Here is a 21,271-nt window from a genome sequence, read left to right as displayed (position 1 = left end):
GGTATTAATCTGTGTCCTAGACTCAAAATCTAAGATTGTTTGAGTTTTATCTTTGTAAAATGGAGCTTTTTTACACCTTTCAGTGTGTCTCTTCATGCCATTAGTTCCATTTAAACTTTTACAACCAATTACTGTTCCACAATAAACACATTTAGCATGATCTACATCATTTGCAAGCACGCAAAAGTGATCCCAAGCATCAGAGGTTTTTTTCTTCTTACCTCCATTGTTTTCGGCTTTTGGTTTTTTCCCCGCTCTCTTCTTCTTATGCCATGTTTTCGGAGCCTTCTCCAAAATTTCTGCCTCATCACTATCATCAGATCTTTGGTTCCCAACTGTTTCATTTGAATTTGTCACCATCATGTCATTTGAATCTGACATTTTCTGGTAAAAAAACAAACATACATAAATCAGTCCATTCATTTTAAAGCTGAAAATTACATTGTACAAGACTACAATGTACACTAATCACTTATTCTGTCAATGCCTAAATACCGAATTGATAATCTACATAATATCTTGAAACTAAAATTCAGGTCACACATGAAATAATTCAAAATAATGCACCATTATTCGAGCAAATCAGCATAAAATAAAAATGAAAAATAAAGATAAGAACAAATTCGAGCATGCATGTATGAATTTGTCATCTAATTAAACACCATAATACACTATCAATTAGCACGAAATACAGTATAATACACTATCAATTAGCACGAAATTAACATGAGAATAGAATAAACACCATAAAACACTATCAATTAGCACGAAATACACTATAATACACTATCAATTAGCACGAAATTAACATGAGAATAGAAATTAAACACCATAATACACTATCAATTAGCACGAAATTAACATGAGAATAGAAATTACCTGGACTGAAGCCTTGAACTCGCTGAAACTCGCTGAAACTCGCTGGACTGAAATTACCTGGACTGGAACTCGGATCGCTGAGAGAGAGTGAGGGGAAACAAGAAGAAGGCAGTTTCGTGAGGGGGAAGAACGAAGAAGGCAAGAAGAAAGAGTTGAGAACCGCAGGATGAGAGAGAGAAAGAGAGGAAAGAGGGAGCGGCGGTGAGTGGGGAAAACCTAATGTCACGAAATTAGGTTGGGGGTGGGTCTGAGTGTCTGACTGTCTGAGAGAGTGAGAGGGTAAATTTTTTTTTTTTTTTTTTTTTTAATTTTTAATTCGGGTATGCGGGTACCCGTTTCTTAAAAAATCTGCCCCATATCCCGACCCGGATTGAAGGCAGTTTTCCCGGGTCGGGAACCCGACCCGCAAAAACATGATTTTTTAAAAAAAATCCCATCGGGTAGTTGCCGGGACAGCGGGACAGTGGGCCGGGACATTCGGGTCGGGTTTTTTTGAACACCCCTACTGCTAGCCAGAGCAAACACAGATCGTAGATTCGTAGTAATTGTAAAGTTATCAACCATGAAATTTACAGACTCGCCGGTAATCGAACTTGTCGTCAACAACACAACTCTCTCACTCCAACAGGATAACAAGACTATGCATGTCGGCACTTCAGTCTGGCCTGCATCTCTCGTCCTCGTCAAATTTGCTGATCATTGGTCTCACTTAAACCCTAAAACTCCAAACCCAAACCCTTATTCCGATCTCCTAAACTTCAGTGACAAAAGCGGCGTCGAACTCGGAACAGGTTGCGGCGTTGCTGGAATGGGTCTATATCTCTTGGGGTTAACCGACGTTTACCTCACCGACATCGCCGCTGTAATGCCGGCATTAAAGCACAATTTGAAGAAGAATAAACCAGTGTTGAAGAAGTCCTTGAAGACGGCACAATTGTATTGGGGTAATTCCGCACAAATCTCGGCACTTTCGCCGCCTTTTGATGTTGTGATTGCTGCTGATGTTGTATACTTGGAGGATACAGTAAGGCCGTTGGTTGAAACTATGGTGGAAATGGTGTCGGAAAACGGTGTCGTATTGCTCGGGTACCAGTTAAGGTCGCCGGAAGCTGATAAGCTGTTTTGGGAGGTTTCTGCCGAGGTTTTCGAGATTGAGAAGGTGCCACATGAGGATTTGCATCCTGAGTATAATTATGAAGAGACTGATGTATATATATTCAGGAAAAAGAAGAATAAGATCGAGTAAGATCACTAGTAACCTATTACTTTTTATTTATTTTTTTGTTATTTCTTATTCATGGAGAATTTTAGAATTTTAATTTTATTGTGATTTGGGGTTATTTTGATGATCTTTATGATAAAATTTGATTGTATATGATTGTGACTAAGAATGTGTCCCTGACAATTTAGTGTTTTGTGACTTGAGGAGAATGATTAAAATACACAGCCTAGTTAAATTGGCAATAATAATGTGTGCTGCAGTTGAAATTTTGACGAATTTGATGGTTTCTTATGTGAATATTGTATGATCAGTGAGTGAGGAGGGATGGTTAACAGGTAACGTGTCTTTTGATGTTTGCTTGCAAGTTGATTTGTGATTGTTGCTCTCGGTATGACTTTGGAATGACTATCTGTAGCTTTAGTCTATCGTTTGACTGCATTGCAAAAGAGGATTTAGAAAGAGAGACCACGGAACACTTTGTCTTGAAGCAGCTTTTAGTTTAGATGGCTGTCCTAGTGTCCTGTATTGAGTCGATCAAAGTTTTACTCTGGATAGTGAAGGGTTTGCTTGCTACTATCATTTATTTAATTTTGCTTAAGAAAAGAAATATAGGCTCTTTGGAATTTGATGTAATTTGCAAATTTGCTAGTCAATTGTTAATTGATGGAAACTGAAAAATTGTGTTTTTGATTATGAGGTCTGAACTATTGAACAGCTAGTTGGTATTACTTGGTTTTGTCCTATGCTTACTAAGTTACAATCATGATTGTTTTCTTTTTGGTGTATATTTTTACATATATGTTTGTCTTTAACAGTTGTTTGGATACAATCAGGGAAGGGGTGGGGAGGGGAGGGGTAGGGAGGAAGAAATTCAGCTCCCTTGTTTGGATTAAGGAGAAGAGGAAGAAAGGGAGGGGGGGGGGGGGGGGGGGGGAGGAAGAAAGGGTGAAGAAGAACATTAGAACAATCTACAGCAGCAAAGTCGTGTTCCTTTGCTCCATTCAACTACCAAAATTTGAATTCACATTTAAACCAAAAACCGTTGATTTTCTTCTTCTTCCTATTTCTTGGTTTGTTCGGGGCATGATTCCTTCATCTTCAGATCAATCATAGCAAGTTACTTAGCTCTTAAATTTCAGCAAGACTTTGGAACAATAATAAACAGTTTGGATAGATGGATTTGTAGGTAAAGGGAGGGAAGGGAAAGGAAGGGATGCAATTTCCTTTTTTGGATAATAAATTAGAGGGTTGCAAGAAAAGAAGGAAAGGGAAATCACGGGAATTTATTACCTTCAATGTTTTAATAAAAATATCTCTTAAAATTGGAAAGATTTGGAATGAAATTGGAATCATTAGGCTGTTACATTTAGAGCTGTCAAAAGCTGACTCAGCCCGAAATACCAACCCGAACCCGATTATTAACAGACCCATCTGAACCCGAAAAAATAGTGACCCAAACCCAACCTGAAACCAACCCTAGACCCGAGTATTTGAGACCCGAGCCCGAACATGAACTGTCTTGGAGATGACCCGACCTAAATGTAACTTGTAAATTATTAACCTATACTGAACCCGACCTGAACCGAAATTGTCCAAAACCCGAATTTAACCCGACCTGAATTCAATCCGACCCGTTCCTAACCTGACCCTAATTTAACCCGACCTATAACAAACCCGACCCGAAATCAACCCGACTTGTTATTGACCCGACCCAAATTCAATCCGACTTGTTATTGATCTGACCAGAATTTTACCCGACCTATTACTAACCCGACCCCAAATTCAACCCAAACTGTTACTAACCCGACCCGAAATCAACACGACTTTTTATTGACTCAACCTAAATTCAACTCAAATTGTTCTTGACCCGATTTCAAATCATCTTAAATTCAACTTAGACCACCTTATTATTGTTGATCAAAGCATTTTGTCTAGGGAGACAAACTCGGTCCAGGCAGCAAAAGAAAAAAGCATCATCCCCAAATTTAAGAGTTAAATATAGTATATATTTGTTGTATGGTCAAAGGAGATAATTATCTTCCTAAAAAACCGTGAACTCGGATAAGAACTTATAAAAAAATAAACAAGTTTAGATAATTTAAATAAAATAAGTTTAGAAAAAAAAAAAAAAGTTATTGTATTTTAACTTATCTAAACCAAACCTATTTTAACCGAACTTATATGAACTTATTGTATTTTATCTAAACTTATTTGAACATGTCATCTCGAATATAAACTTATCAGAAATTGTTATCCCTAAAGTGAGTGGAATCAAAGTGAATAGATTAGAATAGGGTTGAACTTAATTATCTTCTAAAAATCTATACTAAACCCATCTTCCTGGAATTAATGTGAATTTATAATGTAGATCTAATCTAAACTTAGTAGAACTTATTAGCTCGAATTTAAACTTATCTGAAATTATTTCTCTTACAATAAATGAAGTAATTGATAATGATTAACCCGCAAATTATTGACTTGAAGTAATTAACCCGAACCCGAACATGAACCGACTTGGAAATGACCCGACCTGATCATAACCCGCAAATTATTGACTTGAACTAAACCTGGCTTGAACCCAAACATGACCCGACTTGATTGTAACCCGCAAATTATTGACTTGAATAGATACCGACTTGAACCAAAGAATGACCCGACTTGGAAATAACCCGACCTGATTATAACCCGCAAATTATTGACTTGAATCAAGCCCAACTTGAACCCGAGAATGACCCGACTTGGAAATGACCCGACTTGATTGTAACCCGCAAATTATTGACTTGAACCGAACCCGACTCAAACCCGAGAATGACCCGACCTGATTCTTACCCGCAAATTATTGACTTGAACCGAACACGAGAATTACCTTAACCCGTTTTAACCCGAATTACACCCGACCTATTATTCACCCGACCCGAATAACCCGACCTGTTATTAACCCGACCTAAACCCGACCCAAACCCGATAAGATGTATGACCCGATATGATTCGACTCAAGCATGACCCAACCCGAACCCGACCCGAATAGGTTACGGCATTAACCCAAATTGACCCGACCCGAGTTGACCCGACCCAAACCCGACCCTTTTACTCGAATTGACAGCTCTAGTTACATTGCTCCTCCGCTATGTCTCAGTTTTTTGGCCATATCAATTTTGTTCTTCATTCTTTGTTTATCCACAAATAATTACCACTTTCTCTCTCCTCTACTTTACGATTGATAAATGGCAAACTACTTCCTCCAATTCTAAACTAGAATTTTAATTTTATCATTGTTTGTTACTGACATCAATGACGGCTAAAGTAGACAAAACTTTAACTTCTTCCTCCATTAATGACCAATTTTCTCTCCTTTCCCTTTCCCTCATGGTGTTTGTTATCCAAATTAAGGAATTTGTTTTCTTCTTCCTTACCCTCACTTTCCCTATCCCACCCTTACCTTACATTCCCTTCCCTCTTGTAAAAAGGAAGAGAAAGAGATCAGCGAAGGAGGCGGAGAAGAGTTTGCTTAAACAGTTTAAGCCATTGGTGACAAAGACAATGACAACGATGGTGGTAGAAAATTGGAATTAGGAAATTGGGGATGAGAAGGGTGCGATGTCCCGCGATTTGAGGAGAGAAAATTTAAGGAATTTTTTTTTTTTTAGAAAATAAAAGAGTGCTTTCCTTAAATAATGCTCCCAAAAATTGTAATTCCATAAATACAACCATACTTTAAAAAAATTTCCCATTATACTGTCCACATCATCATCTGAGTATTAATTCATTTTTTTATCCGATTGAACCCAAAATCGCCATTTCAGTTAGTGGTTTCTAAATGGAGAAAACCGCTAACTGAAGTAGCGGTTTTCCATTATACGTAAAAAAAAAAAAAAATGGAAATAATCTATCAAATCTACGATATTCAATCTTAAAAAATAAATAAAAATAAAAAATAAAAATCTACAATATTCAGGGGGAAATTTAGAAGAGCATACTGAAATCAAGCTATGATTAATTATACTCCAAATTAAATCAAACTAAATCTTACTTATGATTGATAATACTCCAAACTAAGTCAAACTAAAAAAAAAAAAATCAAATCTTAGCTATGATTGATAATACTCCAAACTAAATCAAACTAAAAAAAAAAAATTAAATACTCCAAATTAAATCAAACTGAAAAAAAAAAAAAAAATCAAATCTTAGCTATGATTGATAATACTTTAAACTAAATCAAACTAAAAAAAATCAAATCTTATTTTTGTTAGATCTTACATATTGTAATTATAAAAAATCACATTATACATTATTAACCAAATGGCGGAAGTTTGTGACGATGAGGCAGCGGTATAGTTACGGTGGTAATGGCGGCGATGACACAACAATGGTGGTGATAGCGGCAGGAGTCCATAGCAATGTTTAAAATTTTAGGGTTGAGAGAGAGATTTGCAAGAAAATCAATTTCCCAAACTTAATTTATCTATGCCCAAATTGAATCAAAAACACACCAACCAACAGGCTTTGAGGATGATAATAAGCAATAAATGATGAAATTGGAAGAATGGGTGAGAGAAGTTTGAGTGAGATAAAGTTTGAGCAAGGTTTAGTAATGGAGAATGGATATTTGGTTTGAACGCCAGGAGAGAGAAAAAGATGTGGGCTTTTTTTTTTTTTTTTTTTTTTTTAATGTACCTGCTGTAATTTGAAGTAGCGGTTTGTGATAAAACCGAAAAAAAAAAGTTTTAATCAACTGAACCGCTGACATGGACAGTATATTTGGAAATTGGAATTTATAAAAAAGTGGCTGTGTTTCTGGAATTGCAATTTATTAGAGCATTGTTAAGGGAAAGCACTCAAAATAAAAGGGTAGAGTTGTTTTTCATAAAAATTCAGTTTGTATAATTTATTATATTTCCAAATTTTTTCAAATTTGAAAAGATTTTAGGAAAAACTTTATTTTAATGGTCCTAACTTTAGGCCATTTTCTATAAACAATCCCACCTTCTAATTATCTCATAATGGACCCAACCTTGGGGGACTTTTTCCCAAAACAATCCTTGGCTTCAAATGACCGGGTTAACCAGTTACTAGTGCCATGTGTTGCATTTTTATTGAGCTTTTTTAACCTTTTCTCATAATTTATCTCTTCTCTCACTCTCAACCTTCATCAGCTCCACCCTCACTGCTAGTCCATCACAAACTAGACTCCATCCTGTGCCACCACCCACACCATCATCAGAAACCCTAACCCATTTGCCACAACAACTAGCTTCAGACCCACAACCACTTTTCCATATCTTATGCCAAACCCAAACCCATTTTCCGGGTTCACTGCCATTTCCAGTGTGTTCGGCATAATGGAGAGAGAAAAAGATTGTGGTGGTCGACGTGGGTGGGTGGCCTGTCAGGGGGTTCACACAGGGCAAGAGGGGAGAGAGAGAGAGAGAGAGAGAGAGAGAGAGAGAGAGTGTTGCTTGTGGTGAAGAGTTAAAGGAGAGAGAAGGTGGTGTTCATGGTGGTTTTATAGTGGTGGTGGATGGTTTGCCATGAAAAAAAAAAAAAAGAGAAAAGGTAGTCATTTGGTGAGGCTTGGGTGGTTGGGGATGGTAGCCTAGGTAGGTGGCCAGGCAGGCTCTGGTTGGGCAAGCAATGAGGTTGGTGAAAGGGAGGACTTGGAGGAGGCGGGTGGAGAGAGGATGATGGAGGTCTTTTTATCAAATAAAGATACAAACAATAGTGCCCAATAAAAATGCAACACATGGCACCTCTAACCGATTAAACTAGTTACAACAGGTTAGGGATCGTTTCAGGAAAAATCCCCCTAAGTTGGGTCCGTTGTGTAATAATCAAAAGGTGGGACTATCTATAGCGGATGACCTAAAGTTAGAATTGTTAAAATCAATTTTTCCAATATTTATTCTTAAACAATTAATGGAAAATTTTCCTTCCATTTCCCTAACCACCTACAAGGCTACAAATGTTATCCAAAACAATAGAAACTGCCCCCCCTCCCTTTCCCTTTCTTTTCTTTTCCCTTCCTTTCCTTGTATCCAAACAAGGTGTAACTATGTTGATGATGATCTTTTATATTTTACATATTCACTATGAATCTATGATGGCTAGTGTGCTTTTGCAGTTGCTTGCTGAAATACAAAGAATATAAGCTTCCTCTGCTTTAATTTTGCCACTATTTCTTACCTACATATGACTATTGGTATATTGCAGAGATGAAAATACAAGCATACAGCCAACGAGGGCGGTAGTTCTTAAAGAATAGACGGGAGCATTAGGAAAAACTTCCTACGGTGCTTGAGGAAATTGTTCTGAAAGTAGAGTAGTTGGAGCCAGGTATTGGCAGGAATTTTGATTAGTGACTTATTATTAATTCCAAATAGTCTACTTTCAGCATACCACTATCATAAAAAACTGTTTTTCCTTTGTGTGTACATGAAGGCCAATCCGGCTCTCTTGTAAAGGAGTTGTACTGGGGTTTGTGAGGATATAGGTTTAGTTTAAGTAGTAATATATATATATTGTTGTGGAGATAATTTATCATAGAGGAGCCTATCCTCAATGGATGGTAGGGGGACATGTACTATGTTTAATTGAACAGAAATAGAGAAACTCTATTAAGAAATTTAAGATTTGCCAGGTTTTGTTCTTGAAGTTCTTGAAGAGCAGATATACTAAATTCTCTATTTTTGATGGGTTGCTTTTATAATATTTTCTTTATCTGCAGTACTTCTGAACTTTTTTTATATCTTTTTTTTCTTTGGCAAGTATTCCATTACATGCTTTTATATGACACAAACCCTGATATATAGTTTTCTGTACCCAATAAACAATGAATGGCTAGGAAAATGCTTCTTAGGGTTGTATGTTAATTGTATGAGGTGTTATGATTTGTTGTTGTTTCTACCAACAGCAAAAGGCAGTATCTTTGAGACTTTCATAATGCTGCTGCTGGAACCTCATTTTCCACCAGTGGAGATTAAGGTAAAAGAGGGGAGGGACGGGGGGCTTGCCGGACTTGCTTGCACAAGTATATGGTGTAAACAATGTATCCTGATTGTTACCATAACTCATTTTCAGAGTTTGTTTGATCTAATTGTATGGGTGTTGGTTGTATCTTGTAGGTCACAAGCAATAAGAAATTTGGTGCTTCAGTTCTTCTGGTGGATGTAAAGGCCACCTGGTTGACTATGTGAGGGTTTCTCCTTCTAAAGAGTTGAAAGATTATTTTGCTTAGACTTTGAGGTCAAACTTAATCAATATTGACCGTAATTTTAAGAAAATTATTTCGTTTATACTTGATATGTGTGGAACTTAATTTACTTGTATGTTATTTGAATTTATTAATAAAAATAAAAATCACTTCAGTTGTGAAAATTTTAAATAAAATTCATTATGGTATACCGCTAAGTTGGAGATTATGAGGAGAAATGTGAGAGCGTATTGGTGTTTCATTGAGATATATAAGTCCTGTAGGTATCATAGTAGCTAATTACTACTGTGCTAGAATGTTTTGTGAAGAAATGTGTTTAAGATATTATTGCCTTTTCAGTTACTTCGCCTGAAAGTCATTGCTAATGTGTTTTAGATATAACTAGTCTTCTGGCTGTGCAATGCACGGGATATTTATAGGTGTACAATATAATTTTTTATTTTATAATATATTTTAATTGAAAAAGAATAGTTTATAAATGAGAAGACAGGTGAAAATTAAATGTAATTGTAGAATATATTAAGTTGGAGGAAAATGAATCAAATAACATTTATACATGTATTGAATTAAAGCTAGGTTTTTTTTTTATTATTATTATTATTTTTATTTTTAAATAATATATGTATAAGAAAGGGGATTAATTAATGAAAGAAGGTGACATGTGGCATTGGTGAAAAATAAAGTTTACATGTAGCTTGATGGGGATGATAGTTTGTGTTTTTAAATACTATGTATAGATAGATGTATAGATTACCTTTTTAAGTAGCGTCTGTTTCATTTCCTGATATGGACAAACCTCTCTGCGCCATCTGTTCACTGATTTACTAGTAAAAAATGAGAATCTGGCAATTTAAGCATAAATATGATAGTTAGAATTGTACCTTTATTACATTCAGTTTGATGCTATTTTAAAATAAATGTGTTGGGTCATATTAGACCTTATTACAGCACCTATGTACACTTCCTTATAAACTTATATACCAGTAATACCACTGATGAACAGAATTAGGGAAAATTAGTGGCTAGTTTTATTAGTCTCTGGTCATCTTCTGTTGAAAAAGAATTGGTGCCTGTTTATGTTCTTTTTTATGTACAGAAGATTTGATAGGTGATTAAGAAGCTATTATGGACAGCAAAACGGGAACATAGCTGTTGAAGCAGCTCCTTTGGTATTGTTATTGCTTCTCTGATCAAAGGAAATGATGGAGGAATGACTGTAATAGTCATCCGTCTCATTCCTTGGACCCGGGTTTGCTATTCGCCCATTTAGCTTCAAAATGGATCCACATTGTCTTGGTTGTGTTTGGTAAAAGACTTTAGAAACTACTAATTCCCCATCTTTTTCTTCTTCATCGACACCCAAATGATATTGATGCATAACCCAGTTAGTCTTTTGGGGTTTCTTTTGCTTGCCGTAATTCGTGTAGAGCACCAAGATCTTTTTGTATCCTCTCACTCTACCATTGATGAGGACGGGTCGGGTCTTGCCTGTTTTATGCCACCGTGTCTCGCTGCCATCCTCTTCGGTGTGGACCTTCCTTCTCTTTCTAGTACCTGTAGTGTATGCTTTGGAAGGTCGGTGGAAGAAGTGACGGACTTGTCCGTCATTTTTTACTCCTGTAAGATGTCATGTTAAATTATTATGCTCATGCAGATTAAATTATAGATCGGATCACTTCAGACTAGGTCGGATTGGGCAGATTAAAAGGGGTTGTGCAATGTTAATACGTGGCTATGTTAAAAAGGAAGATTATCATATGTGAAATCCTTTATATATATATATATATATATATATATATATATATATATATATATATATATATATATATATATATATATATATATATATATATATATATATATTTATATTTATATTTATTTATTTTAATTATTGCTTAGTATACATCAATCTCTCTCCCCAGTTAGTTTTTGACACCAAATGGACCAAGACAAGTAGACGTTTTGCCAACATATACACTCACCAACCCCTCTGAATCTATACAATTGAACAGAAAATAAGTCTTTGTTTTTACAAAATAGAATTGAAAAGGAAGTTGCATCAACATTTGTGTAATTACCATGCATTCTATTTCGTGTTCAATAAATTAATGCATTGACATTAGACTAATATCTTTGATGGGTACTGATTAATAAACGAGGTAACTATTGAGTATTGACTATAACATGTAATGTTTCCCATTGAAGTCGCATGACAATTTCCAGACATGTTTTTATTCTAGTACTTTGATTATCACTAGGTTACTTGTTTAGTTGTTTTCTTTTGATTCGGAGGAAACCTTTTGGGTACATAGTTTTGTTTGTTAACGGTGGAAAATAATTTGGAAAATTTGTCAAAGATAAACGACCCGATCTTTTAAAAATAAAACGACTTTTGAATTATTCCAAAATAAAATGACTTTTGACATAAATCTGCTTAAAATTGAACAAAAAATCAGCAACCTTTTTAAAAGGTTAAACCGGACATGTGTTGTATTGTGATTGGCTATGAGATTTTTTTTTTATATTAATTTCTTTCTTTTAAAAACACAAGTACTAAATGCAGTATAAAATAACCTAAATGCTGGATTTATAAAAATAACAATTAAACTTGCTAAAGACTATAATACTACCCTTCTTATAACCCAATCTAATTTACTACTCCCTTCGTCTCCAAATGATAGTCCCTCATGGGCAAATTTTAGTCCCAAAATGTTCACCCCATTTGCTTTTTTCAACAACCATTAATATTAGTTTTTTACCAAAATTCCCTCCAATTTGCAATAATATTTGTGTAAATTTAAATTTCCCATGTAAATTTTGTTTTTCCATGTAATCTTATTACTTTCTCTCTCTACTTTTTTGCATACCCAATATCAAATTTACCTTAAGGGACTATCAATAGGGGATGGAGGGAGCACGTAATTTTCATTATTAAAAAAATTAAAGTCCTTTCCGCTTCCCCATTGCTGAATTCTCATCACATTATGAGTTTGATCATTCTGATCAGAAGATCAAAGAGGTAGAATAGAAGCAATGAGAAATAAGAAAATATTTTCTTTGGGTTTTGGATTTTTTATTTTTGACGATCTTTGATCGAGGTTGGAGTTTTAAAACAATGAATTGACTTTATCAATGCAATATTATGAAGCTGGATATCTGAAAAATCATCGACCATGATATGTTCTTGGCATTGTAATTAATTTGAAAGTTTATTGGCACGCACTAAATGGCCTTGGAAATTCATGCTGGTACCCAATGAAGAGGCCTGGAAATCACAGCCGGTAGTAAGGAGAAGGTCTCGGAGATATTTTACGGTAGTTCAATCAAGGCCCCGGAGAGGTTTAGCGGTAAGATACCTTAGGCATCGAAAATTTAAAACGGAAGGCGGGTTCAATTGCTGACTTGCCGTAGGTAATTGTCAACCTTGGATGAATGCTTAAAAAATTTGAGCTATGGTTAATTTACAAGTTAAATGTTATAGACTTATGGGTGATTAAATAGTTATTATTAATATTAAGGGGAAAGGTATGTTAAAGTTTTTTTTTTTTTTTTTTTTTTTCGAGATAAAGAAGGGTAAAATTGAAAAGATAAAATTTGTTAAAAATTAAATTATCTGCATTTAGCTAAAACCATACCTGCATTTAGTACCTCCCTTTAAAAAAAATGATTTTGATTTTTATGAAAAATTAAAAAAATTCCCACCCCTATCCCGTTTAGCCCCTCCACCCCTTTTTCGTTCACTCCTCACCTACCGCCGACCACCTCGCCCTTCCCGATTGTCGAGCAGACTCCACCCCTCCTTGTTGTTCGCCGCCAAAAGTCTCCCTCACCCCAACCGACGCCCTTCCACTTAAATAAGGGGCCCCCACCTCTACCATTCCGAAACCCAACCCTCAAATGAAGTTCACCACTAAACCTAAAAATTGGTGGACGTTGTATTGCTTTTGAGGGAGGGTAGGTGGGATTTTGGGTTTCGTAACCCCCCATCGAAGAATTTTGCTCACAGGGGTGGGTTGGGGTATACCGGGGAAGGGGGCTTGGTGGGGTTGGTGTCAAGGTGTGCGAAAAAGGGCGCTTTCGGGGTGGAGAAAAGGGAGTGAGGCGGTGTTGGGTTGGGGGAAAGGGAGAACGATCAGTGAGGGAGGGGTCTAGGTTGGTGGCTATCGGGGAAGGGGGCTTTTGACGGTTAGGAGGGGTTGGGGGTGTTGTTTGGGTGGGTTTTTTTATTTTTATTTATTTTTTATTTTTTAAATCAATTTTTTTAAGGAAAAATTGATTTTAATAATCCCACTTTACTGATAATAATCCCACCTATCAATTATTATTTAATAATCCCACCTTTGGGGGGCATATTCTCTTATTAGTCCTTATGATCGGTAACTTGAAGAATGGGTAAGTTTTTTTTTTCCCCCTTTTATCTTTCTTTCTCCTATTCTCCCTCATTTAAGTCATCCTCCATCACAAGTCAGCCCGTTCTCTCTCCTCCTTTTCCCTTTCCATGACTTTCCCATTTTCCACCTCACTTTCTTTCTCTTCCTACCACAAGGTAATAATAGCAACAATAGGGGAAATTGGGGGATGTGTAAGGTTGGGTGGTTTGCGGGAGGGGAAAGGACAATTTTTTTAGGTGAGGGTTTCGAGGGTAGAGGTTTCGTACATAGGGTGTGGGTGTGGGTGGGGGTGGTCGACCTTGGGTGGGGTTTTTCGTGGGTGGGGTGGTTGTTATGTGGGTGGGACTGGCCAGCCGTGGGTGGGGTTTTTCGTGGATGGGGATGGCTGGTCCTTAGGTGGGGGTGGTTAACCGTGGCTGAGGTTGTCTGTTTCATAGAGGAGGTGGCTGCCAGGCCGCATGTAGGGGGTGGCAGGTGGCTGGTCTGACCGTTTGGGTAGTCAAAATCAATGGAGGGGAAGGGGAAAAGGAAAGAGGGAGAGGGAAAGAAATTAATAAATTTTTTTTTTTGGTTCAATTTTATTTATTTATTTATTTTTTTAAAGTAAAAAATATATTTAATTTTGACGAATCATGAAGTAACACGTGGCATGTTCACCCATTATACCAGTTACTAACAGGTCAGGGACCATTAGAGGAAGATGACCCCCCCAAAGGTGGGATTATTAAATAATAATCGATAGGTGGGATTATTATCGGCGAATCGGCCAAAGGTGGGATTATTAGAATCAATTTTTCTTTTTTTTAAAAGATAAGTGTAATTTTTTTTTAAAAAAAATCTTTGAATCATATTGTGACACGTGTCACAATAAACCATTAAACATATATTAATTGATCACATTCTATTTTGAGCAGATGTATGTCAAAACTTTTATCTTATAATAATCAAAAAGTCAATTTAGTTTTGAAAGACAACCTAAATTTCGTTTTATTTTTGACAATTTTTCTTAAAAAATTTCATGATTGTTTCTCTAAAAAGAAAGAAATGCCACATTTCTTCGCTACTCCTAAGGCTTATTTCTTCTCTTCTCATCAATCTTCTTATTTTCACTCCCATTTTCCTCACCCTCTATAATTTTTCTTTTAAAACAAACAAACGAGATTTTTGTAACTCTATTCCACAAAGTTAACAAAAAAAATAAATAAATATAAAATCACAAATTTTCATATGTGACTGGCCATATCGTGCGACAAGCCACATTAATTTATTTATTTATTTATTTATTTATTTATTTTTGAAAGAATGGTTAGGGGTTACTTGGTTAGTCAGGGGATACTCACTCGGTTAAGGATTACTCGATCGGTTAGGGGTTATTCGGTCGGTCAGAGTATACTGGATTGGTCATGGGTTACACAGTCGGGGGTTACTCAGTTGGAGGTTATTTGGTCGGTCAATGGTTACTCGTTCAGGGGTTACATGATCGGCTAAGGTCTTAAGGATTACATGGTCAAAGGTTACTCGTGTGTTAACTGGCCACACAAATTTTTTTTATTTTATTTTTTATTTTTATACAACAGCAGAACACAGAAAAACACATAAGAAAGCTAAAAGGGGAAAGGGAACTAAACAAAGTACGAAGAAGCCGACATTGGTTGGCAAGTAGGTGAGCTTGATGAACATCCTCTCTGCCTACTTTCAAGATTGCACAGGTTGGAACAAGCGACCTAACTTCTTAATTTCTTGTGTCGTCCAATGAGTTTCCGCAGGAGCCATTTTCTTATGTAGAAGGGAGTTCACTAATGAAGCCAGATCTGTATGGATAGTAACTGATTGAAGCCGCAATTAAGACTCCAACGCAACGCGGAGAGGCATGCAAAACCTTCTGCTTGAAGTTGGGTTGGTGTTACACTAGGGGAGGGTTGGTATTACCCTAACCTCATTATAAGGGTAATGATTTCTTCACCTCTCTCCCTTCCTCTCATGTAACAACTAAAAACACCTTCTCTCCTTGTAACAACACCTCTAATTACTTACTTTTCTTTTTCCTAGTTTGAATTTTATCACCTCTTAATCTATTAATCCAAGCATGTCCTTAGTCTCCGTTTTTAATTTTTGAAAGGCTTTCATCGGACTTTACTAGTGGAAAGCCCAATCTTACATTTTTAAAAGCTAAGTTTTTGCTTTTTGTTTGTTTTTAGCTTATAATAATGGTTCTTTCGCTTAAGAAGAGGTTAAAACATGAATTTCAAAACAAGGGTTGCCAAACATGTAGTCTCTATTTACTTTTTTAAAATTGTATTATTATTACTAGTTAATTTTTCATAATTTTGGGTTAAAGCGTATATATATGGAAAAAATGGTAAAATCATTTTCAATTGGCCAAATAAAAAAATAAAATAAAAAATTCTGACTTTTATGATTTTGTTGGTTTTATAACTTTATACTTCGAAAAAAATACTTGTATTAAGCAACAACCTTCTCTTGTCTTAATTAGGCGAATATGGAGTACTAAAAGCAAGTACATAAATTGATAAATTTATCTAATATATATATATAAAGGGGGTTTTTTCCCGAGTTTTAGAGAGCCACGTAGGATTTAATTTTTTCAGTGCGCCATGCAGGATAATAAATTTTAGTGGTAGCCAATTAAATACGAAATTATTAATTTCTTTTAGAATTAAATAATTTAAATGACACGTAAGCAAAATTGGCGAATAAGATTTCCCACTTTAAATTAATTAAATATAAAATATTATCTTTTGATATCAAGAATTTAATCTAAATATATAACAAATTTTAACACATAAATATATATATAAAAAAAATATTTTAAAAAATTCAAACAAATCGTACATCTCACGGGCTTCATCTACTTATAACTATTTGTGTATCATATTAGTATGTATAAGTACAGTTTCAAGGTGACTTTTTGGTGACTTTTAATCAATCTTGAGCAAGGTTTAATATTCTGTGGGATACTTTAAACCTACTTGATTTTAATATAAATAGGCCATGACATAAGTTTTTTCAAGATATTATGAACACCTTGACATATTGAGATTTGAGTATTACTCTTTTATTTTTTTTTAACTGAATTTAACTGTTTTAATGAATAAAGAGAGCAATTTTATTAATAAAACGACAGATAACTTCTTTTTATAATATTACAATAACTTATGATCATTTTAGTGGAACTTAACAACCACATGAGTACAATATTTAATGCACACGTGGTTTTTTAATTAAAAGTTTTTCATTGATAAATTGAAAATTCTATGAAATTGTTTAATTGTTTAATTTATTTTTATGTTAAAATTAATTATAAATAATTTTCCAATTTTTTTAAAAATAATTTTTTTAATGTTTTCATATTTAATTTATGATTTTTTTTTTGAATAAAATTAATTTATGAATAATTTTATAATTCAGTATAATAAAACTAAAATTTGTAGATTAATTAGGAAAATTCTAAAAAAAATTCAAATATTATTTCAAAATTTATAAATGAATTTCAAAAATTAGATAAATACTTTATAATAAATTTTGACATTAAAAAATAAAAAAATCAAAATCAGCTAATAAAAATTAGTATAGTGGTACTCATTTTAAGGATGACTAGAATCATCGTAATTTGGTAAAATTATGATTATCAGTACTTCATTGCCATAATAATTTGAGAGTATATATTCTATGTTTTTTTTTTTTTTTTTTTTTTTTTTTTTTGACTAGTACATTGTAATGTATTATGTATATTTACCGACTCATTCTATAATTCTATTGTTAATACATATCGACTTACCGAGTAATACATATAATACGTAACTAAAACATAGATTAGTCTGCATTGTACTCTTTTGTTTAAGAATAAACTGTCGTTTATAAAAAAAAGATCAGTGATAATAACAATAATGATAATTATCACATTGTACCCCAAACGCTTTGAGTCATAGTATTACATGCAATTTCTCAATACAATATTACGCAACATACATAAGCTTATTACAGACCACAGGTTGGTTTATGTACTGTATCACAAAAAGATTGTTAAATTAAACTTTATTAGTTACCTGGTAATTTTTCAGGGTGGGTGTAACAAATCCCATTTTCTCCTTCAAGCGTTGGTATAAACTCATCAATGAGAGGATGTAATCCATGAAACGACGATTCATCGTTCGGCCTCACCTTGCCCTCTAAATGCTGAATTATTTCTTGGTCGGTTGGATCGAATCTAACTCCCGCTGGTAAACCCGGCAGGTCATTTATCCTAGCCTAATAACACGTACATTCATGTAAATCAATAATAAAAAAAAATTATTGTTAATCGGTAATTAATTAGTATATGTACAAAAGTACAAACTTCCTCAGTTACTAAATAATTAAATTGATTATACCTGTTGTTGACATTTGATCTGCTGACCACATGAAGGGCAAGACTTAACTGATCTTGCAGTAATGTTATTAGTGTCAAGGTTGTCATTGCTTGGCCTCGACGACGTTGATGATGGAAGGGAGTTATTCTTCTCCACCGTTTGAACGTCGGTGACTTCGTTGCACCAAGTCATACTTCCGTGTGTAAATTAATAAGTTAACCTCTCTAGATTTATCTACTTCTCATGAGCTCCCTACCTTAATAAGCTTTATGAAGTTTTCAATTCGCAACAAGGATAGAACGAAGATGAAAATAAATAAAGTAAACGAATATATGTATAAGCTAGCTTATAAAGCTTTACCTCTCTTTTGATGATAATAGTGTGTTCTAATAAGGAAGGTATTCAATTCTCCAATAACCCTTTTAATAAGTAAGGTAGAAGAATGGAAATAATAAATGGTTTTGCACAAGAGATATAGATTTAGGAGCTTTTTTGAAGCATAATATGATAATAAGTTAACCCAAATAAAAGTGGGGGAGTAAAAAAGGGGAAATGTTTTGCTTGGATCTTAAGTTTGTAATATATAAGCTTATTAGTTTGTGAAAAAATAATGTAGAGAAGTCTCTTTTAACACTATCCTAAGACAAAGTTATTTGATTTGTTAAAAACTAGACGTAAAGAAGCTGAAATATATAGTATATAACTTTAGTGAAAACAGCAAAAGATTTAGGTATAGTGTGTATTATATAATAGTAAAATATATTTGTAAGTTGAGTGATAATTGGGCAATCTATTGTTTGTATGAGTGAGTGAATAAGATTTTAGTTCCTATGTCATGCTATAGAGTGTACACGAAGTAAGTGACATGAATAACACAAGCAATAGTATATTTATATTTGCATCTAATTTGGAGTATGAAGTTTATATTTAACAACTACCAATAAAACATATTTCTTCATCTACACATTTTATTTTTCAAGCAAGAAATCTCACTCTTCATTCACTTCACTCAAACAACTACAGAAATCCAAAAAAAAAAAAAAACGTTTTTATTTATTTGTTTATAGAAAGTATAAGCATCATTAGGTAGCTAGAATAGTTAAAAGACATTTCTATTTTCAAGTTAGTTTGAGCGTAATCTATGGTGTGTAATGGATTAAATGAAAAAATATCTTCCTTAACATGCAAGTGTTTTTAAATTTGTAGTTGATGAGTGCGATTATCAGTTTTGTAATACTCTCAAGCTCGTCGGTTAGTATTACTAGTTGTTTATTTTTTATTTATTTTTTTATTTTTTTTTGAAAAAAAAAAGTATTACTCATCATCAATTCAAAAATATTACTTTGTTAATACAACATAAGAAGGTGACCGATAAAGGCATTAAGAGAATGGACTTTAAGGAATATGATACAATACCTTGATTTGTTTTAAAATAATAATTATTATTATATATATATTTTTTAACTATTATTCTTAATGTTCTTTGTATTAATTTTGACCCCAATTATCTATGGTTCTTTCACTATATAGCCCCGAATTTTCAGTTTGTTCACCATATATATACTTCCATAATTTTTAGAATACAACATAATATACATTTGAAAAAATTAGGGATTTTGACGGCTATTCTTTGAAAAGAGTTTTTACAATTGGCCATAAATGTATTCGATGTTGTATAACTGGCTATTCTATTATAACTATTTGCATATAGGTGATAAATGTATTAGATGTTGTATAACCGTGTAATATTTTTCAAAACTTTAGTACAGTTAATTTAGATTTAGCGAGGTAATGACAAATATTATCAAGTTCTAGAAATGTAAATGTTTCATATACTATTTTTTTTTTTTTTTTTTTTTTTTTTTTTTTTTTTTTTGTTATACTACTACTTAGGAGTACTTATTAGGGAAATGTATTAATGAGAAAAAAAAAAACAAAGCTTCTTAATCTTATATTTGAGGGTAAATATGTAAACAAACAATTTTAGGTAAGAAAAAAAGAGTTTAATTCTTAAACGTAACTTATAAATGGGGCAAATATGTAAATGTCTACACGCTATTCATAAGAGCTCTCTTATACGTTTTAAAAGGTAGGGAAGCATTGGATGGCTTTTAATGACTAAGGATTGTTAGCTCAACTAGTCATTAACTCTATTAACCTATCAACCCCTAATTGACCTATAATTAACCCCATTACTAATAATTCTCTAATTTAGCTCTCTTATCTCTCTCCTTTAACAATAACCACTAGACCCCCAACATTGACAAATCATCTACCCCCGAAAACTCCGTCCTCCATTGAAGACCAATTTAACCCCCATGCTGGTGGTTACTACAACTAGACTAGCACTATATCCACCTCACTCCACTTCCCAACCCCTAAAACCACCCCTTGACTTCCTTCACCCTTGAAACCACCACCAATCCTTTTCCCCCACCTCGAAACCACCCAAAATCCCTTCTCTCACCCCTGAAACCACTTCAAACCCCTTCCCCTACACCCGAAACTACCTTTTCTCCTCCCCACCCTCAAAACCACCTTTTCTCTTCCCCACCCTCGAAACCACTTTCCCCCACCCTCGAAACATTGTTACCCGGTGACTGGTTTGTGGTGGGGAGAAATTTCTACAATAAAAATTTAATAAATAATAAATATTATTAATTTATATTAAAATTTAAGAAAAAGAACGAATTGATCAAATTGACATGTGGCATAGTTAATCAAATGATTAACAGAGCTTAAAACCTTTAGTCATCCATTAGATGTATATGGTGTTTTTTTTTAATTAAAGGGTAGATATTGCAAGTTTTTTTTTTTTTTTTTTTCTTTTTTTTTTTTTTTTTTGTTTTTTTTGATATAATTAGGGTTATAGTTATAGGGTTGTAGTTGATAAAAAGTTAAAAAAAAAACATAATAAAAATAAAGTAAAAGTGAGTAAAACATATGAAAAAGGATGAATATAGAAAATGGGTAAAACTTAGAAAAAAGGATGAAAAGTAGAATAAAAAAAATGAAGGAGTGTCATTTTAGGGGGAGCCCCCATTTATCATCGAGATAAATATATATATTTTTTATCTAATGGTCATTTCATAAAGAACATGAATTGTACCTACCTTACACATCATGCTGATGTTGCTCAAGTTAATTAATGTCCTCCATCGAAAGCTTCAACCTCCATTAATCTATCTCCTTCTTCCTTTAC

The 21,271-nt window shown here is 34.0% G+C and overlaps 2 protein-coding genes across 2 annotated transcripts; one reads left to right on the top strand and one right to left on the bottom strand.

Moving 5' to 3' along the window:
* The first annotated feature begins 1,393 nt into the window (after positions 1 to 1,393).
* Positions 1,394 to 8,763, top strand: LOC145587723 (uncharacterized). Its single transcript, XM_081644417.1, has 2 exons — positions 1,394 to 2,121; positions 8,309 to 8,763. Exons 1-2 carry the CDS (start codon positions 1,442 to 1,444, stop codon positions 8,358 to 8,360), a joined length of 732 nt encoding a protein of 243 aa, XP_081500543.1. The 5' UTR covers positions 1,394 to 1,441; the 3' UTR covers positions 8,361 to 8,763.
* A 1,415-nt stretch (positions 8,764 to 10,178) lies between these two features.
* LOC145587722 (NAC domain-containing protein 73-like) lies at positions 10,179 to 18,758 on the bottom strand. The gene is made up of 3 exons (XM_081644416.1): positions 18,091 to 18,758; positions 17,767 to 17,968; positions 10,179 to 10,925 (listed from the first exon to the last, which is right to left on the bottom strand). Exons 1-3 carry the CDS (start codon positions 18,259 to 18,261, stop codon positions 10,432 to 10,434), a joined length of 867 nt encoding a protein of 288 aa, XP_081500542.1. The 5' UTR covers positions 18,262 to 18,758; the 3' UTR covers positions 10,179 to 10,431.
* Between the last annotated feature and the right edge of the window lie 2,513 nt (positions 18,759 to 21,271).

The sequence above is a fragment of the Chenopodium album genome, chromosome 17, assembly GCF_948465745.1.
Source record: "Chenopodium album chromosome 17, dcCheAlbu1.1, whole genome shotgun sequence".
Lineage (NCBI taxonomy): Eukaryota > Viridiplantae > Streptophyta > Magnoliopsida > Caryophyllales > Amaranthaceae > Chenopodium > Chenopodium album.
The sequence above is the reverse complement of the archived record's forward strand: the minus strand, read 5'-3'. Positions and strand labels throughout refer to the sequence as shown.